The sequence below is a fragment of the Gordionus sp. m RMFG-2023 genome, chromosome 2 (genome assembly GCF_954871325.1).
Source record: "Gordionus sp. m RMFG-2023 chromosome 2, tfGorSpeb1-WG-v2, whole genome shotgun sequence".
NCBI lineage: Eukaryota > Metazoa > Nematomorpha > Gordioida > Chordodea > Parachordodidae > Gordionus > Gordionus sp. m RMFG-2023.
The window spans coordinates 53,031,143-53,057,513 of NC_088776.1; the positions used below are offsets into that span (position 1 = coordinate 53,031,143).

Below are 26,371 nucleotides of genomic sequence, written 5' to 3' on the forward strand. Positions count from 1 at the left end.
TCCTACCCCCATTAAAGCAGCTTACCCCCTACCCCCTCAAAAAAATAGGATGTAAACTGTTCCTACCCCCCCCTCCCCCGCTCATGTAGACGCCTAAACTGTTCCTACTCCTCCCGCTCATGTAGACGCTGATTTTGATATTTGGAAGTTGAGCATTAATAAATTAAGTAATTCTTTTTTAGAATATATGGAGTATCAGTATTAACAGATGTGATTAATAATGTTGAAATATCGCTGCGAGGGTGGGGATGTTTCTTTAGAAGGGTATATATAGTTTAAGGAGAGTTTGTATTATTGAATATATTGCTATGTAAAAGTGGCTTTCATCTCACCGTACCAGATAAGACTCTGTTGTTAAAGAACGATCTTCGTCCCAATTGTACCGGTTAATATTATGCCCTATTTCACAGACATTTGTCTCCACTCGAAGCCGGTGTTTTCACCCTAAAGTTAGGCAATGGCAGACGAAGAATTTGTAAGATATGACAAGTGATTAATGTTTAATGATTAAAAAATGACTAAGATTTAAGAAATTAAAGATATTCCTCAAGTATAAATACAAAGACAATTGCTTTATGGATTCTGAAAACCAAAAATTGAAGGAAGAAATGGGATTAAATTTTAATAGATGTGAGGTGTCAATATTTGGTTTATTTTATTTTTATAATTTTTTTATAAATGTTTAGTTAATTTTTTGATTATTGATAAATTTTGTATATTCATTCTAGAGGTGTGTTATTCCTTTAATGAATTGTTTTTTGAATTATAAAATAATAATTAAAAAGAATATTCGTGTTTTGAAAAATATAAAAAATTAATAAATTAAAATATGAAAAGAATATATAAAATAGTGTTTTTAACGTAAAAGAAACATAATAATCTACTTCATTAATATTTAAATAGGGCGTTAAGTAAATCAGTGTCCCCGTTTGATTCGAATGATAGGATTATCTTATTTTCATCATTCTATTATCCTATTGGCAATGCAATTAATATTCTACGAGAATCATTTTCTCTACAATCGGGTTAAAATAAACAATTTTTTTTACTAATGTGAAAATTTTAGTAAATATAGATGGTAGTAATAATTTATGGAATTGGGGAATAAATTCACAAATTTATATTTTTGCAGATATCTTCACGGTTTGTAGTAATGCATGCATTATTTCTGAAATCAGCCTATCGCTGAAGGATTTTTTTCACGTTATCGGATCTTTTTTCCTTAGGTTATTTCTCCGGGAATCCTTCTAAATATATTATATAGCTAATAACAATTTAATATAATTGTAATAAATCATATAAAATATTATTTATAGATATTATATTAAAAATAGAATGGAACATTAGAATTAAAAATTATAAATTTGATGTGATTATTTTGAAATAAAAATAATTAATAAGTAGTTGTAGTCGTTTTATTATAAATGGAGACGAATGGAGAAAATTCCTTAAATGGAGAAAATAATTCCTTAAATTGAGAGTCAAAAAAAATTGGAGGATTTATCTACAATTAAATTTGATAAATTCGATAACAATACTTCAATTTCTAGATATTATTCTCAATGGGAAGCCAGTTTTCGGTTAATCTGAATGTCAATATTAAGATATATTTTTAACATTTTTAGGCAATAAGAATAATGAGTTGGTGGACCGTTTTTGTTATCCTGAATCGATCGAAATTTTATCTTATAAGGAAATTAAGTCAATATGTTTTAAATTATTTAAACCGACGAGAGAAACACTACGCTCCTATTGATAAAGAAGCTCGAGCACTTTTATTTGGTATTGAAAAATTTCATTCATTTATTTATGGTAGAAAATTTTTACTTCGAACTGATCATAAAACATTAGAGCAATTATTTGGGGAAAAACGCGATTTACCTAAAATTTCTAATAATCGTTTGACAAGTTGGGCCTGGAAGATGGCTTCTTATGATTTTACAATAGAATATAGACCTGGTAATAAAAATGTAATCGCCAACGCATTATCAAGGCTTCAGATATTAGACACGGAAGAGAATCAAGATTCTAAACATGCTTTGGATATTCGAAGTATTAATTTGGATGATATGCAATTGTCAGAAAATATTATACGAAAAGAATCGAAGCAAGATTTAATATTAAAAAAAGTAACAATACACTTTCAGCAAAGTTGGCGAAACTTTGATCGTCATAAAGATAAGAAATAGTTAATTTTTATAATCGACGGGAAGAGCTTTCAGTCGATCGTGACGTGATATTATAGAATGAAATGGGAGATTGGTTATTCCTAATAAATTAAGAAATGCAGTGTTAGGATCACCGGGGATATCCTAGTGAAAATGAAATAAAATCTATTACCGCATCACGTTGTTCAGCAAGAAACCGTAAACCAACAAAGAAGTTTATTGAGGAAATCTAACTTTAAAATGTTTGAAGAAAATGTAATAAAATCTATTACCGCATCACGTTGTTCACCAAGAAACCGTAAACCAACAAAGAAGTTTATTGAGGAAATCTAACTTTAAAATGTTTGAAGGAAATTTAATAAATCATATAAAATATTATTTATATATATTATATTAAAAATAGAATGGAACATTCGAATTAAAAATTAATAAATTTGATGTGATTATTTTGAAATAAAAATAACTAATAAGTAGTCGTTTTATTATAATAATATTAGATAAAATAAATATTTTATTATAAGTCAAAATTTTATGTAATATATCCGGTTATACTTGTTGCCATTCTTAAAGTAGATATTTAAAATTTGAATTAATGTTTTGCGAAAAGTAATCTATAGTTAGATATTTTTTAATCACGAAAAATTGATCTATCATTATATTTATTTATCTGATGGCTGGCTATGAAGTGTAGTTTATAAAGAATTAACTATTTTAGTTTTCCTTTATCAATTATATTATATATATAAATTGTACGTTTAAATAGTTATACTTAATTTATTTACTTTTTCATGCCATCACATGTAAAACTTTATTATGTTATAAAAAATTAATTATTGATCATAAATATAGTAATATTGTTATGCCATCTTTATTTATTATATAAATATAGTAATATTGCTATGCCATCTTTATTTATTATATAAATATATTGTATATATGTAAATCTATCCCAATAAAAAGCTTCGAAATAAATATAATTTGACACAATTTTAAAACATATATTTTTCGTGGAGCTTTAGCAAAACTAAGAAATTGATAAAATTTATATAAATAAAATTTTAATAACTTTCCATCTATTTCCACAATCTATGCAATAAACAAAGGTGGTCATTGGTTCATCTGAACTTCTTGTTTGAATCTTGATATATATATATTATTATAATATGATTTATTTAGATATTAACTTGTGAATATGTGCATTTCTTTCCTTTGCATTTACCACATTTAAATAAATCAGTTGGAGTCCCAGTGGTTATAGACATTTGATGATCATTTATTGAATCTTTTGTATATTTTTGTCTTAATATCTTCATTTCATCACTTGCCATTTCCTAGTTATAAATGTAAAATATATATATATATCAATTATGTAAACTTCAGTTGTCATAGTTGCTAGTCTTTCTGGAGTGATGTGCCCTAATAATACATTTTCTCTTAATCGAGGGTTTTTTGAATCTTTTAAATTTGCCACCTTACTCCTTATACGAGATTTGTATTTAAAATCTGTATTGCTAAATTCTTTGAAAATAGGTATATTTAATTTGAATTAAGGTAATTAATTTTCTTATAAATTTAAAAAAACTATAATTTAAAAAGGATATTTTCTTCAACACGAATAGCAATTTGTTTTGGATCCAATGGTCCAGATGGCATATCTAAATTAATTATAGATTTTAAATCTAAAATTAAAAATACCTGCATAAGTCAATGCATTAATTAATAATTCATGACACTTAATTCTTATCGGATCATTTGTTATTTCGAAATTGATAGAATCTTGAGAATTAGAAGGACTAATTTCTGAGCTCATTTGTGACAAAGTCTGTGGTATACATGTTTGAACTTCATAATTTAAATGTTTATCATTCTCAATATTAAGTTTTTTAATTTGATTTTTATTATCTTTGCTTATATTTTGTTCTGCTGTAAAAAAAATATTTAGTGTTAAAATTGTTTATTTACCTGTTAATAATTTTTTCCATTTTTTTATTAAAAATTTAGCTAAGTTGGCAATATTTTCATGAGTGGTATGTTTACGCAAAGAATTAACCGTCATTCCGATTCGCGTTTTCTATTTTAAATAAAAAATAAAATAAATGTATAACATACTTGAAGAATTTCCAATGTTATAGGTAGACTATTGAGTAAATTAAGTAAATCAAGAGGATTTTGATCCTTTATAAATATATATATAAGTAAATTTAAAACAAAATCATTAATTATTAACTGAATTCTCATTTTTAACTATCTCATCTAATTTTTTTCCAATTTTTAATACATCTGATTCGCAGCTCATAATTTGCTTCATTATAAATTTGTTTTATCAAATTTTAATGAGACACTTTTTAGTAACGCCATTTTAACTAGTAATAAAAATAAATATCCACAGTAAACATTTATGAACTAAATATATATATATTATTTAATAAATGAAAACAACATACCAGTGTTACTAAAGTAGTAATGAAAGTAGCGCACTACATTATAGATAAAATTAGCTATTCATTATGAAAAATTAATCAATATTTTAAAATGACAAAAATATTTATTTATTTAATTTTATAATTTAATTTGAATAATTAAGATGAATATATAGACTTATTTAAATCCTTCAACTTGCATTCATTTAATTAAAATTTAAAATCGTCGTAATCATAATTATATAATTAGATTTTTTAGATATATATCTTGAAAAAGGCAAAACGAAGAAGATCTTAAGATAGAAGTCGAAGAACAGACCTTTAAATATTTAATTTTGATTTTAAATTATGTCAAGAGTATTCTGCGATAGAGGGTGAAGAAGATCTACATACTGATAATCTGAAAGTACCCGACAATTAGCTATATGAAATTAAAATTATAAATAAAAGATTAGCATGTTAGTTCTAATTTATCAGTAAATGATGATGTAAATTTTCTTTTTAATAAGAAATTTTTTTTTTGAAAAATAACCATATATTTTAACTCTCCAAAATAAACTTTTGAACAGAATTTGTGATTAAAGATTTGTCAACCTTTGATGTTATTGAAGCTGAAAAGTCATATTTCATTAGACTGATTAATAACTCAAATCTAAATAGATCAGCTAATCACCAAATAACATAAAGATAATAAATATTATTGAAAAATTATTATTAATGCAGTATCACTTTGTACAATAACAGATTTTAAAGCTTTTAAAAGGTACCGCTTTACTATACTTTGTAAATAAATTATTTAATTATTGATTAATAAATGATCGATATACCAACCTCGAATTGACATGCATTAGAAAGAAAATCGGCAGCCTTGATTAATAGAAGGATAATTGTAAAACCTATTTAGAGTATTGACTGAAGTAATGAAAAGAAAGAATACTAAACTCACACAAATTTTTGAAATGACTTGCTCATTGCTCCTATTTTGTTAAATTCCTTGGGTAAATATGTAATATATTTCTATATACAACACATATATGAAAGATCAAGCTCCCATTAGGAATTATTATATAAGTTGACGAAAATGATATGAATATGGTCAGCGACTACATGAGAGGATTTTTACTGGATGCAAACCCTCTTCAAAAACCTTTGCTTACCCCTCTAAAAAATCCTCGCCGCCTTCGGCGGCGATGTCTTTTTATAATTATTTTCACCTATTTATTTATTGATAATCTTTTCAAAGAATTTATAAAGGATAACTTAAATAAATCTATCTCTACTACCAACTATCGATATTTTGTGAATATAAAGAATTTATTTTTTAGATTTAAATTCAATTAAAGCCTCCATTATTTACAATGAATTAATTATTATGCGATTATGAGCATGCTGAAATATCTAAATCTTTTAAATTACATTTAAAAGGATAGTTTATTTGGAAAACAATGTGTATGATTTTTTGCAATATATAGATTTGGTCGATGAATTGTATTATAATAATACTATAATATAAGTATTAATATTTACAGCAATAAATTTTGTCCTATTTCATGTCAAAATTTAATAGATAACCCTCCCAAAAAATTTATCCTACCCCCATTAAAGCAGCTTACCCCCTCAAAAAATAGGATGCAAACTGTTCCTACCCCTCCCGCTCATATGGACGCTGAATATGGTAGATACTGTGCAAGCCTTCTAATTTGTTGGATCTAAAAATTTAAATGCTGCTTTGGAAATATCTAACGAATATAAAAAAAATTTCCGCTCAACATTTTATCAAAGTGTTTGGACACGACAAAATTACTCTTCCATATCATCAAATTTAGTTTTAAAAAATTTGGGCGTTATCTTCTAGATACCAATATGCAAATAATGACTCCCATTATATATACATGCTTGTATTGTTTAGATTTATATTTAATTTGTATTATTTATGTTCAATAGTTATGTTGTTAATATATTAAATAATGTCTATCATCTCACCTCGTATGCCTTGCCACCTCAGAGGGCAAAACTTTCACTATAACTAAAATAATGGCCAAATCATGTGTGGTGTTTGATTTTTTTGTAGCCTAGTAGCTATCATATGATATAATTATGAAATACAAGTTAGATAAATTATTTATCGCAAAATCCTTGGCATCGTACATAGTCTCCCAAAGCTCTCTGTCGTTATCTCAAAAAATAAAATAACAGGGTTACTTTAAAAACATAAATGCAAGATACAAAATGTAACGACATTACTATTTTGACTAAATTCGATAGCTCTAGAGTTTATATAATTATGCTGTTTTATTTTTTTCCTAATTGTTTTATTTTATGGCACCTTAATGATATCATATTTATCACTCAAGAAAATCTTCCTATAGGGAATGAAGAAAAAAAGAATATTAAACGAATGTCAAATTAATTGTTCATATATAATTTATTTTCCTAGTTTTTACAGTTCTAGATTAGTGTTGTTAAAAGGTAGATTTTTAATACTTTAAATTGAGGGGCTTAATGAGTCCCTTAAGTTAGCTTTAGAGTCGGAACAAATTTATTTTGAATCTCTCTGGTATCATTATTACTCCACGAGAAAAATATAAAAAAAATTGAGCCGACCCATAGAGCCGCTCAATTTGAAGTAAATTTTATGACTCAAAATTTGAATAAAATTGGCGATCAACAACACTATTCTGGACCTAACAAAATTTTGCCTGAAATATTTCTTTCAAAAGTGGGTTTAGGTATTGATCCATGTTTGAAAATTAAAAAAATGGGGCACGATCGAGATGGGTCAAACATAGTCTAGGGCTCGACTGGATTCTGTCCAGTATAAATAGAAATTAATAGTAAATTACCAAGGCGCTTGATCGAATAGAATGTTAGTTTATTTTGTAAAAAAGTAAAATTTATTTTATAACATCTATAAAGGTTTTAATGGTAAAAAATTTTGAAAAAAGCGGTAACCAAGTTAGGACAGCTGTGCCTTAATGTATTAGGAGTAACGACAAAAAGTCTAGTTTGGACGTAACCTACTATCTTTATTTTTTTTAGAAATCAATCATAAAAAAATTTTTGCAATTGCGTTCTAAAGAAAAATTGGGTTGGTTCGAGGTTCATTAGCTTAAATATTTAAATGGGCATAGGTGACTTTAAATAAATATATTACATAAATAGCAGTGCTATAAGCTCAATTTAAAATGTAACATCGTTAATTTTTCGTTTCTGCCCGAAATAAAAAAATGTCATTACTTTTCAAAAAAACACAATAGATTATTTTTTCGAAATTAAAATGATATAGCAGATAATACATATTTACAAGATATTACGTAAAAATACATTTATTAATATAATGAATAAAAATTTACTAAATAAGTTTATAATTATTTTATTAAAATAATTTAGTTGTAACAATAATTATTTTTCAAAATCTTGAACCGATAAATAGGAACGTTTAGCACTTAATTATTTTATGATAAAATAATGTATAACCCCTATATCTAAGGTCATCCAAACAAGTATCGTTATCTTCAAATAACGAGTGACGTTACTCCACTCAATTAACACCATTAAAAACAAAATTTCATACGCCTTTAACGCTGTAACTTTTAATAAAATTTCGTTACTACTTGTTTATTAGTATAATAATTGGAAAATTATTTGGGCAAAACAATAATGAGTTTCAATTTTTTTAGATATTTATACTTTACGAATAGTGATATCTATAAATGTTTTGTTCAATAACAATTCTTTATTTAAATTATAAATATCTATATTTGAATGAATATATATATCTATGTAGTGATTGGCATGTGATTAAAATTAAATTCTCTATAATTAATATAATTAATATAATTTTTAAATTAAATATAATATCCTGTTATTATTTAGAATATAATCTTCTAATTTTCAATCGAGAATTTTAGTTTCACCATGTTTTAATGTAAAAAATTCGTCCGGTGACATTTTTAGTTGCTTCTTGATTTCTTCAAGCCGATCGCGAGGCTCTAAATAAAACTGAATCACGATATAAAATATAAAAATAATGGAAGATGTAAATATATTTTATTTTTTAAATAAAATGATTTATAAAATTTTTTTCTCAATTATATATTATTATATAAATCATTATAATATTTTTAATAGAAGAAATGCAAGTATCACCAGCATTATAGAAGATATTTATTCATCTTTTTATAATGTGATAAAAACATGAGCCTCTCAATTAAATTCTCGAAAAGGCATTCGAATAACTTTTCGATAAAATTATGTACTAAAAAAAATTCATAAATCGTTAATTTTTTTTTATCATTTTAAGTATAAAAAAAAAGTTTGATGCAAACACAATCATTGAAGAAAATAATAAAAAGGTAAATTTTCGAATTCATAATTTTCATCATTGCCAGACCGCTATTATATAAACAAATATTCAACGAGAATGGGAACAGTAATAATTCATAAGGGGGGGGGGGAGATAATATTGAGAAATAATTTTTTTTAAAATTGCAGATATCAATAATAATATCAATATTTATTTATTATGATTATTTATAAAAAATATGATCAAGTTATTGTGTATGTTTTTTTTATTCGGGCTAGGTCGGGCCTTGGAATTTTTTTAAAATATATCTTAAATTTATCAATTATATGTTGAATTTTTTAAAATTTTATTTTATTTATAGAAACTAGACGCCATATACCATATTTCTTAAGTTTGACGAATAAGGAATAGTTTGTTGACAAAAGCTGCTTTATTTTATTAAATAAATATTTTTCCCTATCAGACCAACACCAATGCTTGTAAACTTATGCTGTCGAGCGGCTGTACTGTGTAAATGTGGTAAAATTCTCTCGTGATAAAGTCTTATAAAAGATTGCAATTGTATTATTCGAATAGCATCCATTTTTTCCTGTTAAGATATTATCGTCTAGTCTAGGTTATCATTTTGCAGTCCTGTAATATCCATATATCGCTGGAAAATAGTTGGCGAACTTGAAAGGCCGAAAGACATACATTGATATCGAAAATTCCCAATATGGGTTGATATAGTGAGTTATTCCTTTGAGCTCTCTTTTATTGGTAGCTGCAAATAAGCATCTTCTAAATCTATGACACTAAATTTCAACCCGAAGGATTTTATGAATAAAGAAGAAAAACAAACTATTGGTAAAAGTGATGAATCAAACATTTTAATTAATAAGAGTGGTGAAATGAATATTTTAAGTGAAACGAATTATGGTAATCAAGTAAAAACAATTTTGAATCAATAAATATAACTCAAGTAAAATTTGATAAACAAAACTCTTTCTTACATCTAGAAGAATTATATGTTTCTTTTTATTATTATTTATACGCGACGTGGATAAGGTCGTATATTTTTATTTTTCGATTTTGTTTACGAATTTTTGTTGCGATTATTTTTAGTAATATATTGATTATTTTTATTATCGCGAAAAGAATTAATTTTTTATTATTGTTTTTTGTTTCGAAAAAAAAGATATAAATTTTTAAGAGAGGAAAAATATATTTGGTTTTATTATTTAATAAAAATTTGCCACAGTATTATTATGTTTGTAAGATAATCCAATAAAGTTACTGATTTAGTATATTTGCAAGATAATCTACAAGAAAAAACAATTTTCAAGACTCTATTGAATATATAGAATAGATGTGTTGTAGATAAGAGTGATATTAATAAATAAAGAAACCAAGAAATTATTTGCGTACTTGGGGATTAGTAATTTGGCAGAGATGAGGTCATTTATATATCCAAGAATCTTGAAGGAACTTAATTATGATGAAATAGTTGAAATTGGTAAGGCAGTGTTTAAACACACTTCAACTTTGTTTAATTCTAGGATTAAGTTTATTCGAATATAAAGAGCATGCTGAGTTTTGCAGGTCGGCTTAAAAGATTGGCACAAGAGTGTAAGTTCGAATCATACCTTGATGGGAGATTGATGGATCAGATGATCTAGAATTAAAAAGGCTGCATTGGAGTACTTAGTTATATTTATTGATTCAATATTGTTTTTTTACTTGATTACCATTATTCATTCCACCACTCTTATTAATTAAAATGTATGATTAATCACTTTTGCCAATTAAAGTAGTTGGTTTTTCTTCTTTATTCATAAATCCTTCGAGTTAAAATTTACTGCCATAGATTTAAAAGATGCTTATTTGCAGCTACCAATAAAAGAGAGCGAATACCTAACTATATAAACCCATATTGAGTTTTTCGATATCAATGTATGCCTTTCGGCCATTTTAGTGTGCCGACTATTTTCCAACGATATATGGATAATCTATTGCAGGATTGAAAAATGACAGGAGTATACCTGGAAGATATTATCATAACGGGAAAAAAGTAGCTCTGACCTCTTTTAAAATTGAAAGTGATGAATTTGAGGTTGATTTAAAACCCACTATTCACAAAGTTATATTGTGTTATCACAAAACATTGAGTTTGTTTTTTTAGCATCCAATTAAACTCGCAGCTTAACCAGTTGTCGCAAAGATGTAGGGAAATAATGGTGGATTAATTTCAAATAGATATATTCCACCAAATTTCGACATATTATTCCCAAAATATAGGGATATGATAATGTTATCCCGAGAACATTATAAAGATTTGTGCCAAACGTTGATTAATGTCGAGAAGATCAACAGAGATATGATTTGGCAAAAATCTATAAATAGCAACTCACCTTCTAGCTCCTACTCAACTGATATAGTAGTAAATAAAGGTTCATTAAATTAATAATAAAATAAATATATATCAAAATTATTTTTAATTTTCATTGGATATAGTTAAGCTAGTAGTTTTATTTAAATTTATTTATATAGCTAAAGGTATGCGCCTTTAAATTAAAAAATTTATAACGGGAAATTATTATAAAATCAAATTGGCATCTTTTAATCTAATATGTATAAGGGATTAATTAATAAAAGTGCAAATTTTCAAGTTGGGTCGAGCTCATAGGAATTCAAAATAAAAAAGTATTTGATTTATTCTGAAATAGTAATAAATACAAAATACTTTAATTTAGTATTTAAAATAGAGATCTGCAAAGCTCGGCCCGCTAAAAATTTTTAAACAAGCTGCCCGGCCCACGAAAAGTCTGTTTAACATTGAATTCATAGTGGCGCGATTGCGATTAAACAGCTGATTGATTTTTAAAATCTGTTTATGAGATCAATTTTTATTTGTTAATATTTATTTTATCTTTAATTCAAATTTTAATAATAATCTAAGGAATAATGATTTTAATAAGGAATAATTGATCTCATAAACAGATTTTAAAAATCAATCAGCTGTTAAATCGCGATCGCAATCGCGCCACTATGAATTCAAGGTAAGTTCGTTAAATTTTTTTTCCCCAACGTCAATCAGGGCTATTATATCTCTCCAACACGTTTTATAAATGAATTGTGTTTGTAATCTGTTCTGCGCATTTGTATATTTTTTCATATTAAAAAATTAATTGTTAATTTATTTTGTGAATTTACTATATTATTTATAGATTTAGTATTTTAGTTAGAACAGCTTTTAAAATACAAAGAAAAAACAATATTATAAATTTATTTTCAAATAATATTAATCAACATATAAGCTTGAAATTAAAATAATGTATCTGTTGCAAATGTTCAATTAAAGAGAAAAAATCAGATTATTATTATTTTGATAATATGTTTTTATTGAAAAATAATATTTTATTCAGTGTGTGATTTTTTATGGAATGAGTCGGAGATTTTATGAAATGAGTCAGTGACGTAGGCATGGGGAGTTTGGGGGTTCACCCCCCCCCCCCCCCCCATGAAAATTATTATTTTTTTAAAATTTATTATAAATAATAATAGATATACACATTTGATTATTTTTGATTTATTAAATAAATTTTATATAATTTTGAATTTCATAAAAGTTGTCTAGTTTGTCATATTCCATTTTATAAAAATATATATTTCTCATTTTCAATATGAAAAAACAATCATTAATTTATTCATATTTCAACAAATCACATCCTACACCTATTACTACATTAGAAAATCTTCCTGATGGTGATGATAACGGTATAATATTTTCTTTAATATTTTTAGTTAATTTTATATCATATAGTAAGAGTTCAATCACCAACATATCTTCCCATCTCAAATTTGAAAGATCAGACTATTCCACTTCTTGATCAAGGTATAATATTTTGTTTCATATTTTTATTTTACATTATATTGTAATAGTTCAATCACTAAAATATCTTCCCATCTCAAATTTTCAAGATCAGACTATTCATCTTCTTGATTAAGGTATAATATTTTGCTTAATATTTTTATTTTTTATTATATTGTAATTCAATCACCAATATATCTTCCCATCTCAAATTTTCAAGATCAGATTATTCATCTTCTTGATCAAGGTATAACTATAATATTTTGTTTAATTATTTTATATTATATTGTAATAGTTCAATCACCAACATATCTTCCCATCTCAAATTTGAAAGATCAGACTATTCCATTTCTTTATCAAGGTATAATATTTTGTTTAATATTTTTATATTATATAGTTCATTTTTATTTTGACACTTATACTTATTCAATATATATTTTTTATTTGTTAACTAGTTTTTTAAACAAACTCATAGATAAGGTTTTTGGAGTGTTTTTGATTAGTGCTATAAGAAATAAGATCATTGGGTTTATTATATTTAAAACAGTTCATATTGAAATTTTAATTTTAAAGAATTATAGACATCCTTTGTAAAAAAGATATTGTAACCTATGTACACCACAATTTTCATAATGATAATGAAAAATTAAGGTCCATTGATAATATTTAGGAGCAAGGGAATGGTTATAAGTTTCCAGTATCATTAAATATGAGAAATTTAACATTCCAATTTTCATGGCTAAAAAAATATAAGTGGCTTGCCTACTCAGCCATAAAGCAAGGGGCTTTTTGTAAGGTGTGCGTTATTTTCTCGCCAAAATATGTTGGTAAAGGGTTACAAAAACTTAAGACATTAGTAAGTACCGGGTATACTAGGTGGAAAGATGCCATAGAAAATTTTAATTCCCATCAACAAAACACATATCACATAAATTCATGCGAAATATTAGACAATTTAAAGGCAATATCAAATAACAAAAAAATATCAATATCCAAAATCTACAAAAATTGTATAAAGTTACAAATGATAGAAAAAGTATGATAATTATTGATGCTATTATTTGGCTAGGAAAGCAGGGCCTAGCACTAAGGGCACATAGAGTATTCTCTGGTCCCTTAACAACAGTATGTTCCAATAATAACGAAGGAAATTTTAAAGAATTGTTAAAACTAATATGTGATAATAATGAAACTTTACAAATCTTTTTATTAACTCACCCAAAAATGCTACTTATTTAAGTCCTTCGATACAAAATGATTCTATATGCAATAAATTCATTTTAAATGAAATTTCAAGAAAGGTGAAAGCAGCCCCTTTTTTTAGTGTTTTAGCTGATGAGACATCTGACGTAGCCAATATAGATCAACTATCTATAGCCATTAGGTTTATCATCTGGAGTCAGGAGAATTTAAAATAAAGGAATTCTTTGTTCAATTTATCTCATTGCATGACACTAAATCGGAGACTATAGGGAAAGAAATAATATCATCACTTTAAGGCCTAGATTTAAATTTAAACTTGATGAGAGGCCAAGGATATGATGGAGCTCCCTCGATGAGTGGTCATGTTAAAGGTGTGCAGTCAGATAAGAGAGCTTTACAACACCGCCCTCTATGTTCACTGTAGTTCACATTGTTAAACTTAATGATATCTGAGGCATGTGAAATTCGGGACATCAGGAACAGTTTACATAAAAATATTTTAATTTAATTAGAATTTATTAGTTTTCATAACATATTATGTATGTTTAGTGTGTATTATCTTTAATAATGCTATTATATTTTACAAAATTTAGAAACAATATCTTTGGATTGCAGCTATTTCATATCACCCAAAAAAGGGAGTTATTTATTCAAACGTATCATGATATTGACTCAAAAAATCAAAAAAAAAACTAAAAAGATTTTGTCCGACCATATTCATCGAAAGACAAGAGTCGGTGAAACTCTTTATTGAACTATATGATGTTGTCTTTGCAGCACTAGAATTTTATATATCAAGCAAGGAAAAAGATTCAGCAGATGCCGAAAATCATTTGCAGGCTATTAATTCAATGTGTTTATTTTTTATTTATTTATACATATGTTTTTAGCAAAATGCTATAAAAAATTGATTTGGATTTAAGTGAGATTATGAATAGAGCAAAGCATATTGTTGAAATATTAACAAATATCAGAGAGAATGTGGATGAAAAATTTCATGAAATATATTAAAAAGTAAAGGATTGCTAATATGTTTGGAATTGAAATTTTTAAACCTAGAGTAGTCTCTAGACAATCCAATCGATCAAATATTGATGCATATACGATTGAGGATTTTTATAAAATAAACATTTTTATTCCCCTTATTGATACATTTTTATTTAAATTAAAAGAAAGATTTATTAGTCATAATTATATTTTAAAAATCTTTTATTTTTGCCGGTTGAGTCTATACTGTTGATTACACTTGAAACACGAGAGGATATTAAAAAAATCTCAGAGTTTTATGCTGATGATTTAGAAGGTTCATATGATAAGTTACTTTGTGATGACGAATTTATTGGCCACGTCAGATGTCTCATCAGCTAAAACACAAAAAAAGGTGCTGCTTTCACCTTTCTTGAAATTTCATTTAAAATGAATTTATTGCATATAGAAATAATCTCATTTTGTATCGAAGGACTTAAATAAGTCGCATTTTTGGGAGAGTTGATAAAAAGATTTGTAAAGTTTCATTATTATCACATAATAGTTTTAACAATTCTTTAAAATTTCCTTCGTTATTATTGGAACATACTGTTGTTAAGGGACCAGAGAATACTCTATGTGCCCTTAGTGCTAGGCCCTGCTTTCCTAGCCAAATAATAGCATCAATAATTATCATACTTTTTCTATCATTTGTAACTTTATACAATTTTTGTAGATTTTGGATATTGATATTATTTGATATTGCCTTTAAATTGTCTAATATTTTGCAGATATGTGTTTTGTTAATGGGAATTAAAATTTTCTATGGCATCTTTCCACCTAGTATACCCGGTACTTACCAATGTCAAAAGTTTTTGTAAACCTTTACCAGCATATTTTGGCGTTATAAAAAGCCCTTGCTTTATGGCTGAGTAGGCAAGCCACTTATATTTTTTTAGCCATGAAAATTGGAATGTTAAATTTCTCATATTTAATGATACTGGAAACTTATAACCATTCCCTGGCTCCCAAATATTATCAATGGACCTAAATTTTTCATTATCATTATGAAAATTGTGGTGTACATAGGTTGCAATATCTTTTTGACAAAGGATGTCTATAATTTTTTAAAAAATTAAAAACACCCCAAAAACCTTATCTATGAGTTTGTTTAAAAAACTAGTTAACAAATAAAAAATATATCTTGAATAAGTATAAGTGTCAAAATAAAAATGAACTATATAATATAAAAATATTAAACAAAATATTATACTTGATCAAGAAGATGAATAGTCTGATCTTGAAAATTTGAGATGGGAAGATATGGTAGTGATTGAACTATTACAATATAATAAAAAATAAAAATATTAAGCAAAATATTGTACCTTGATCAAGAAGATGAATAGTCTGATCTTGAAAATTTGAGATGGGAAGATATGTTGGTGATTGAAATATTACAATATAATATAAAAATATTAAACAAAATATTATAGTTATACCTAGGGCTGGGAACCAATAGTAAAAACCCAATATTAACAAAATATTGTATTGGTATTGGGTCTAAAATATTGGTATTGGTTTAAACAATATTTTCTATTTCTTGTATTGGTATTGGTTTATATTGGTAACTATTGGTTTATATTGGTATTGGTTTAAATTCAAATTACTAATTAAAAGTATAGAAATAGTGATTATAAAACCCTTAATTTCTAATTTTAAATAAACATGGGAAAAAAAAAATCATGATACCATAAAATCAGGGCTATGAACCAACTCTCAAAATTTTACTGAATTCAAATTCTTTTTTTTAACTAGGAATTTATTAGGTGATGTGAATATAAAATTTTTTGATTTAATCATGTATTTTTTGTATCAACAATTATTGATTTTGAACCATTTTATTTATCACAAAGAACATAGCAAAATAAGTAAACTAAAAATGTAACATAACTGTCTATTTATACAAAATATAATGCAAAAGAATGATATAATTTTAATATAAGAAGAGAATTTTATGTATTTAAGAAGATTCTTGCATGTGCATCCAACTTTTTAGGCACAGGTCTGCTTGTATAGTATGCTCATCTAGTGAACAACGTTGGTCTGTTATAACATACCGTCCTTCTGAAAAAGCCCTTTCAGAGCTAGATGAGGTGGCCGGAATTGCTAGATAATCTCTGGCAATTTTTGATAATACTGGATATCTATTTTTATTTAATTTTCACCAATCTAATGGATTTGTATCATTGGAAATTGTGGCTTCATCTACGTATTTACTTATTTCTAAGTTGTTATTATTATGAGGTTTCACCTGATAAATTTTGTCATAAAAGGATAATTTTTTGTTATTTTGTGCTTCATTTGTAAGTTCCGCTGAATAGTTATTATTTATTTTATAAATATTGTATTCATTAGTAAGATATCCAATAAGAGTTTCCATATTATTATGCTTTAATAAATGACTTGATAGTTTAAATCTTGGGTCAATCATTGTTGAAATAATAAAGAGGTGTTTATTATAATGATAGTATTTATTAAGTTTTGTTAAGGCAGCTAAAGAAGCTGTCTTTAAAATAGCATTAGGATTATTATTATGACTCTCCACATGCTCAAAAATACTGGAATATAAAGGAATAATTGTTGAAATTGTTGGAGTATTAGCACATGAGGCCATCTCTGTAGCAAAATTAAATGGTTCCAGAAATTCTCGGTATATTTCTATATTATTCCAGGCTAAGGCACTAATATAATTTTCTTGATTGGTATTTTGTAAATGATTGGTATATGTTGTCAAATAGGGTTTTCAAATAGGGTTTGAGCAATATTGCTCTTTCAAGCATTTGGTATGTTGAATTCCAACGTGTTGGTATATCCAAAATTGGGTGAGGAAATTTTAAGTGTGGATTTTTTTCAAGATATATTTTTTCGAATTTATTATATTTAGATATAGAAAGTTTAAAAATTTTTAAAAAATTTCTTATTTTTTTTAAAGTTGTATTTAAGGGTTCCAATGCAGCCATATGTATAATATGGCAAAAGCATTTGCACACATTATCAAAATTATCTTTTTGTTTTAAAATTTTTAGAAATGCTAAATTATTACTTGCATTGTCTAATGTAATGCAAAAAAAATCAATTTCAAATTTTACTTTTAATACAGAATTAAAAATATTAATAGAATTATGTGCTGATTTAAAAGGAATTAAATCTAATAAATGATTATTTAATTTAAAATCATTATCAATATAATGAATTGTTATGCCCATAAAGGGTATTTTATTTGGAGAGAACCAAATGTCCATTGTTAAGGAAAATTTAGATGTAATGTTAGAAAGTACAGATTTTAAATTGATAAAAGAACTATGATAATGTTTCATAATTTCTATTTTTAGTGTTTTTCTAGAAACTAATGTTAGTGAAGGGTTACAATATGCTATTAAATTTTTAAAAGTGATATCCTCAACTATTGAAAAGGCTAAATTATTTTGAATGAAAAAGTTTATAATTAAATTATTTAAATTAGCTTTATTATTTATATTATTAAGTAAAAATGATTTTATTGTCAATTTTTTTACTGCCAATATTTATTTGCTCACATTTCTTATATAATGTTGGGTGGATGGATTTAAGATGTGTCCATAATCATGAGGTTCCAAAATTAAGAAGTGATATTTTTTTTTTCCATTTTTTACAAATTGCATTTTTTTTATTATCACAAGTAGTATAAAATTCCCTTGCTGAATTTGGTCTTTTATTAGATATTGATAATTCTTCTTGTTCCTTATCGCTATTATTATTAGTATCAACAGCATCTATATTTATTAACTCTATTTGGTCTTCATTTATTATAATATCCTAAATAAATAGATAAAATTGATAGATATCATGTAAAAAATTTACTTCCATATTAAAAATAAACTATAATTATAAATAACAGAAATATCGATATCACAATAGTATTTGGAAGAAATAACAGATGTAATCAGTTTTTGCAATGAAAGTAAAAAAAATACCACGATATAATTATCCACGATAAACCCAAATAATTATGTTATTTTTAATATTGGTATTGGTTAAAATTGTATTTAAACAATATATCAAAACCAATATATTTAGGTAATTGGTATTGGTTGTAAAAGCAATACCAATATTTAAATATATATTGGTTTATATTGGTATTGTAAACCAATATTATATTGGTATTGGTCCCACCTCTAGTTATACCTTGATCAAGAAGTTGAATAGTCTGATCTTGAAAATTTGAGATGGGAAGATATGTTAGTGATTGAACTATTACAATATAATGTAAAATAAAAATATTAAACAAAATATTTTACCTTGATCAAGAAGTGGAATGGTCTGATCTTTCAAATTTGAGATGGGAAGATATGTTGGTGGTGATTGAAATCTTACTATATGATATAAAATAAAGTAAAAATATTAAAGAAAATATTATATCGTTATCATCACCATCAGGAAGATTTTTCAATGTAGTAATAAGTGTAGGATGTGATTTGTTGAAATATGAATAAATTAATTATTGTTTTTTTATATTGAAAATGAGAAATATATATTTTTATAAAATGGAATGACAAACTAGACAACTTTTATGAAATGCAAAATAATATAAAATTTATTTAATAAATATAAAAATAATCAAATGTGTATATCTAATATTATTTATAATAAATTTAAAAAATAAAAATCAAGCGTTTATTAAGAATTTATTAAATTAAAATTAAAAAAAAAAATTTTTTAAAAATAAAAATTAAAAAAAAATAAAATTAAAAAAAAAATAATCTTTTTTTTCATGTTTCATGAGGGGGGGGGTAGCGATAGTGGTAGCGCGCTACTTTTTTTAACTAATAGCGATAGCGGTAGCGCACTATTTTTAAAAGTAGCGTTTAACAACTCTGGAAGCAAGGATATTGTTGAGCAGATGGAGGGGTTTTTGGGAGAACCCGTTGACAAATATTTGGAGAGAACAGGCATGGCTCAAAATGCAACTTATGGAACAGAGGTGGAGATAGTTGCATTGAACTATGCTTCAAACAAATATAATTATCCATACCATTTATAAATGGGCATATTACACGCCAATTAAAAAATTAAGTTACATCAAAAAATTTAATTTGAATATATATTTAAAAATTATCGCGAACATTTTGACCGCATAATAAATTTTAATTAATCTTTTAATCGCAAATTAATCTTATTTATATCGTATATCTTTATAACGCATGTCTTATTTACATCGCAAATCTTTATAACGCATGTCTTATTTATATTGCATATCTTTATAACGCATGTCTTATTTGATATTTATATCGTATATCTTATTTATGTCGCATATCGTTATAAAACATGTCTTTTTTATATCTTTTCTAATCTTTATATATGCGTAAATTTTATATACAATTTAAATAAAGTATTTAAATTATTTAAAATTTTTTATTAACTTATATATTATTTCTAATCCTGTTTTAACTCACATCTCTATATTAAGCTTTGACATTTTCGAACTTAACCTTAAATTAATATATAAAACTTTAAGAGTTAATTTTAAATACAAATTAAGCAAATTTGCCATAAATATCAATGTAATAGAAAATATAATACTTAATCTTTACACGTCAGTCATAAATGTCAGTATTAATAAAAATATTATACTTAATCTTTATACGTCAGTCATAAATGTCAATATCACAAAAAATTATATTTGATCTTAACATGTCAGTCATAAATGCCAATATCACTAAATTAGAATCTATTTAAAACAGAAATTAACTTAAATATCTATAACAATAGAAAATATAATACTTAATCTTTACACCAATCATAAATGTCAGTATCACTAAAAATATTATATTTAACATATGCGCGTCAGTTATAAATGTCAATATCACTAAAAAAAATTATATTAAATCTTAACATGTCAGTCATAAATGTCAATATCACTAAATTGGAATTTATTTAAAATAGGAATTCATTTAGAACGTTGCACTGGGCCGGGCTTGAAAATAGGCCCGATGCAGATCACTAATTCAAATATAATAAATATAATTCAGTTAATGAAAATGAATAAAATTTTAATGATTGAAAGAGAAAGTAATCAGTGTTCATGTCCTCTTGTAAATATAAAATGTGATAGACAAGATATAGAAATGTTGTCACTGGGGCAAGCATTTCAATAATGTCTAGAGCAAATTATTATAAATATTGGCCTGAGGGTACACTCGAGAAAGAAAACATGTGTGTTAAACAATTTGATGGATTTGAAATTGTGGTTTTGAGTAAAGCCAAATTAAAAGTGATAATATATTATAACCAAATTTTTCATAAGGGTAGTAGTATATGGAATATTTATCTTAAGCGACAGAGAAGATTATTTTAATTTAAGAATTAAATTGTTATTAATAAAATAAAAAGATTTATTTTAATAAATTCATGTGAATAATACCATGTGTCATGGTATTAGAAAGTTCAATGAAATACAATCTTTTGTGTAAATTAATTTTAAAGAAAAAATATTTTAATTTAAAGAGACATTGTCGTGAAACAATGTAAAATAAAATTTTTTAAAAATAATATGTGATAAAAAAAACTTTAAATAAAAAGTTGGTGGACAATAAAAGATTTTAAACTTTGACCTTGTGGTTGAATTATGAAAAATAAAAGAGTTTTAAAAAAGGATGGAATGTGATGTGATGATATTGTTTATAGTTTTAATAGTGATAATTATAAAATTTAATTTTTTTTTATTCATCGGCACATCTTTAAATTTTTTTTGGTAACAAAAAATATGATTTTGGTGACATTATATATATAAATATGTTGTAGTTTTGTATTTTTGTAATATGACATATATTTATATTTTTTTTTTGTGGTTCATATTATTTTTCTTAATTGATATAATGATATTCCATGTATGTAGTTTTAATAGTGATAATTATAAGGATATAATGATATTCCATATATGTAGTTTTAATAGTGATAATTATACATTATTATTTTTTATCCATATTAATATTCCTTTATTTTGTTGTGGACAATTATTTGTTTTATAATTGAAAATTACGAAAAGGAAAAAATAGTTGTAAAGGATTGTTGAATCCAAATTTATATATTTATATGTATTATGAAACAAATAAATTATATTAATTATTATAATTCGCATGTCGAAAGAAGACTATTCAAGAGTTAAAAGTTAGTAATGTTTGAAGATACAATTCGATAAATGACGAGGAAATGATCAATGTCCTAAAAGAACGATAATTATATGGTATCTGGGCTTTTGAAGGGTGGGCGTGCTGCAAATGTTCAATTAAAGAGAAAAATAAAAAATGTTTATTTATTTTCAAGAAATGTCAATCAGATTTCTTTTGATAATATGTTTTTATTGAAAAAAAAATATTTTATTCAGTGTGTGATTTTTTATGTAATGAGTCGGAGATTTTATGAAATGAGTTATATATTTATGAATTGGAATTTGAATTGTTTGATATTAATTAATTTTTATGGAGATTTGTGAAGTGATATTTTTTTGATTCAATAAAAGTGACTTTAAAAATTATTCATAACCAGGATGTTCTGTTAAAATTTTATGAAAAATCAGAGATTTGCGAGGCTGTGTCTGATATTTTGTATATAAATTATCTGACCAGACCCCAAAATTTTTAAAAAAATTGCCCAAAATGGCAGGGTTTATCAGATCTCTAGTGTTGTTAATCGGCTAAACTTAGCCGATTATTAAACATGACTAGCTCAATATTTTAACAAGAAAAATATTGCCTAAGCCTTGAGGTTTAGACACTAGATGTCCATAACTTTGTGCCACCTATGAGTAAAATATTTAGTCCTTGCAAACAATTTTTCTGGTTAAAATATTGAATTAGTTACTTTCAAAAATAATTTTAAATTATTTTCATTATTTAGTTTTGAATTTGCAGTGCGGTTCACTGATTTGAATCAAGCAAAAAAATTTGTCGCAAGTTATTTATATAAAAAATGAACTGACATTTTATGATAATTTTTTTAATGCCATTATAAGGGCAAATCAATATACTACTTTGTACCTCGTCCGTCATAACAAACGTTCCCCAGTGGATAGCCAAGGAACGGCGTGATTTCAGAATTTTATGAATTTCAACAGCTTCTTCGGGATTGACGTGATTGTATTTTGTTAACCATCTTTTTGATAAATTTATTAAATTAATGATTGACATAGATTGTAAAATTATTTTTGGAATTAAGTGACCATTTAACTTATAGGCTCAAGGAGTCTTGTTGTACTGCATTCGATTTTTGTTTCTTTTTCTAATCTTAAGTATGGTCCAAATTTTAAAAAAAAATTCATTTCAAAACCGGCTCAACAATTTTTTAAAATTCATTTTTAAGGCAAAGTTAGATTCCAAAACTTTTATTTTAAGTTTTAGGCCAAAAATTATCGGCAAATTGTGTAATCCCACAAAAATATCCAATTATCGTTTATTTTTTAAAATTAAAATGGAATATTTTAACCTATTAATATAAGACTCTTTTAAAGTTTCATGCGATGTTTTGTTACCATTGTAAAATGAGTATATGTTAGCGGCAATGTATTATTTTTACAACTCAAATCATTTTTTAAGCGAGTTTTTTTTTTCACATTCAAAAATCTGATTTTAAGCTAGTGTTTGCAACGGTCCAGTCTGGTCTTTTTTTTCTAAAATGGGACAGGACCGATAGACCGTTAAGTCAAATGAGACCGGACCGTAGGACCGTCGGTCCAGTCCAGGCGGTCCGGTCCCACCTAAAAAAATTTTTCCTATAAAGCTACAAAAGTTTTATTCTACATTTAAATTTATTAAAAATGAATAGTTAAACTCCCTATTAATATTTCAATTATATCATCAATCATTTTTATTATATTATACACAAAGGCCTAATCAAAAGAATATTAAAATACAAATTTATTTAATATAAATTATATCAATATGAATATGATACATATTTAATTAATTTTTTTGATATATATATTTGGTTATAAAATAAATTGTATATAAATAATTTAATTATTTTCTAAAAAATCAAAAATGATTCCATTTTTTATCCATGATTCAAGTGCCATCATAGATTATACATTTCTAAGTCAGATATTAAAATTTAAAAAAAAGGGCTCAAAAAAGGATTAGAAGTTGAAAAAATAAAATATTGCTGCTCATATATATATACATATTTATAAATATAAAAAATTCGCAACTAGAGAATTTTACGAACCTGGGCTCATAAGCTCCAATAGGTATGGCGCAAAAATCGAAAGGTCCCATGAGGCGACTTATTTGTTCGAATAAGGGAGCGTGAAAACCGGTATCGCCAGCAAAATAAACGGATTTATTTGAGGCCGGGCTTGAGGGATGCCTAGATTTAATGGCCCAGCTTCCCCATAACATCTTGAATGATTATTATAGAAATATAATTTACGAGATTCTTAAAAAAAATTTATGGAGAAAGAATGGGGATGGAAAAAATTATCGAAACCCTTTAGTTTTTTTTGTCTTGTACCGAACGAGATTAAAAGTGTTTTAAAACTTTGGTTTAAAGTTATGGCTAGGTAAAAAGAATATAAATGATGATTAGGGGAACCCACTATAGTTTTTTCAGCTGAGTTCGGTTCGAGTTTCATTCAGGGGATAAATACTTTGAAACCATATTCCACCCCAAAGATGTTTTTTGGACTTAATTTTGCTAAACAATTATCTACTCTTTCGTATTTTATAATAACTTATTTATGATTATGAATATTTATATAAAATATATAGTACAAAGATTAAATATTTAACGCGCTAAAATTTACTTAGTTAATATAAAAATTAAGAAAAACTTAAAGGTAACTTTATTTTCATCATTCAGAGTCCTTTTACACCAATGTTGAGCAGGTAAAAGTGTAAATTCTATTTGAATATTTTCTTGTAAATTGTCTAAAATTTTTTTGATAAACATTACCTATTATTTTACCTTTTGATGTAAATGAAAATTTCTCTCTTTGCCACCAAGTCATATCATATATATTTGTGAAAAATGTTTTTGATTTAGAATCATTGCTTTTATTTTTTATAAAGATTAATGGTAGATATGTGATATCAGAATAGAATGCATTTTCTATCAACCAACACTTCATATTTTTGGGGACAAACCATTTAAGATTCATTCCAAATTTTTTGTGTAAATCTTTAATACTTGGTAGATCTTGAGATATTATTAATTTAATTATATATTAAAATAAACCTAAATGATCAAAATGTGAATGGCTGATTATAACAGCATGGATATTGGGAAGCTGTTCAACAGTACATGGTATTTTTCTGTACCTTTTAGGCCCTAAATGAGCTATAGGAGAAGAATATTCACTAAATATTGGGTCAGTAAGAATAAATATTCCATCCAAGTATATTAAAAGTGTGGAATGACCTAACCACGTAACTTCAACTTGGTGATCTCTTAATTCAGTTAGATTATTGATAAAATAAGGCATTATTATAGGTAATGTTTCATCCAAGATCTAGATATAATTGTTATATTTGATAATCAAACATGGATACCTTTTTATCAGGTATACAACTTTTATCATTACCAAATAACTTCCATTTAAGCAAATCTATTATATTGGGGCAATCATTAACAAGCCAAGAATTGTGGAATCTTTCATCCAGGATCATTGGATGATAAAGATCAGCAGATATAACATTGTCATTCTGTTCCTCCTTTAACCTTTCCATTTTTAAATTAAAAATAATAAAAATTTTGCTAATTCAACATTTGGCCCTGCTACTAATATTTTACAATACGATCATAAATAGGACCTGTCTACTGTCAAAACAATATGACATTAATACGTTATATTATTTTTTACTCATAATTTGTAAAAATAATAATTTAAATTTAAAAGGATATTAAAAATCAAATATCATAAATATTACCAATATTATTTTCACATTTGATTGATACCAAAGAGCTGATATTTCTGAGGGTTGTATCATCTATTTCTATTTTATACGATAAAATATATGAATAAATTCATACATATACAAATAACAATTTCATTTCATTCTTTTAATATTTTTTTTGATTTACATTTAAGGTAATTAAAAATATAACAAATAAACGAATCTTTAGAAATCTAGAGATAATTTTTTTTTAGTTATAAACCATTTTTAAAGAATCGTTATTCCTCTTTAATTAAAAGGGCCCCACCATTAGGGTAAATTACAATCAATAGATTCTAAGCAACAAGAAGCAGAGTTGTACATTTGCTCAAAATAACCCATTAAAATTTTATAAATATTTTTTGTAAACCATTATCCTGGTTCGGGGCACCTATTTCGTAATATTTGAAAATCTTTTATTTATAAAAAAATTTGAGCATCGATCTTAAAAGATCTAGATCTTTGAAGATCGTAAAATTTGAAGATCTTTTATT

General features: G+C 25.5%; 2 protein-coding genes across 6 annotated transcripts; both read right to left on the bottom strand.

The window, feature by feature from the left end:
* Positions 1–3,021: 3,021 nt before the first annotated feature.
* Positions 3,022–4,535, bottom strand: LOC135923825 (transcription elongation factor A protein 1-like). 2 transcript variants are annotated; one of them, XM_065458781.1, is made up of 9 exons: positions 4,396–4,535; positions 4,278–4,343; positions 4,131–4,239; positions 3,864–4,088; positions 3,770–3,823; positions 3,544–3,698; positions 3,353–3,499; positions 3,235–3,306; positions 3,022–3,192 (listed from the first exon to the last, which is right to left on the bottom strand). In XM_065458781.1, exons 1-9 carry the CDS (start codon positions 4,474–4,476, stop codon positions 3,184–3,186), a joined length of 918 nt encoding a protein of 305 aa, XP_065314853.1. In that variant the 5' UTR covers positions 4,477–4,535; the 3' UTR covers positions 3,022–3,183. The 2 variants fall into 2 exon arrangements, with proteins under 2 accessions (XP_065314853.1, XP_065314852.1); XM_065458780.1 differs by having other exon boundaries at positions 3,024–3,192; positions 3,864–4,091.
* A 3,885-nt stretch (positions 4,536–8,420) lies between these two features.
* Positions 8,421–25,741, bottom strand: LOC135923496 (N-acyl-phosphatidylethanolamine-hydrolyzing phospholipase D-like). 4 transcript variants are annotated; one of them, XM_065458280.1, is made up of 7 exons: positions 25,494–25,741; positions 25,180–25,453; positions 24,910–25,140; positions 24,787–24,860; positions 24,172–24,344; positions 22,989–23,103; positions 8,421–8,590 (listed from the first exon to the last, which is right to left on the bottom strand). In XM_065458280.1, the coding sequence occupies exons 1-7, from the start codon at positions 25,668–25,670 to the stop codon at positions 8,483–8,485; spliced, it is 1,152 nt and encodes a 383-aa protein (XP_065314352.1). In that variant the 5' UTR covers positions 25,671–25,741; the 3' UTR covers positions 8,421–8,482. The 4 variants fall into 4 exon arrangements, with proteins under 4 accessions (XP_065314352.1, XP_065314351.1, XP_065314353.1 ...); XM_065458279.1 differs by having other exon boundaries at positions 24,787–24,872; XM_065458281.1 differs by having other exon boundaries at positions 24,787–24,845; positions 24,898–25,140.
* Positions 25,742–26,371: the final 630 nt, after the last annotated feature.

Bases quoted from the DNA above. Each gene is read 5' to 3' on its own strand.
- LOC135923825 (XM_065458780.1), bottom strand. From the start codon at position 4,476: ATGAAGCAAATTATGAGCTGCGAATCAGATGTATTAAAAATTGGAAAA. The intron at 4,344-4,395 runs GTTAATAATTAA...ATATTTATAAAG, and splicing joins TAGTTAAAAATGAGAATTCA to GATCAAAATCCTCTTGATTT. The intron at 3,500-3,543 runs GTTTACATAATT...ATTTATAACTAG, and splicing joins TAGCAACTATGACAACTGAA to GAAATGGCAAGTGATGAAAT.
- LOC135923496 (XM_065458279.1), bottom strand. From the start codon at position 25,670: ATGGAAAGGTTAAAGGAGGAACAGAATGACAATGTTATATCTGCTGAT. The intron at 23,104-24,171 runs GTTCGTAAAATT...TTTATCAAAAAG, and splicing joins ATTGGAGCTTATGAGCCCAG to ATGGTTAACAAAATACAATC. The intron at 8,591-22,988 runs GTACAAAGTAGT...ATCGTGATTCAG, and splicing joins CGTTTGTTATGACGGACGAG to TTTTATTTAGAGCCTCGCGA.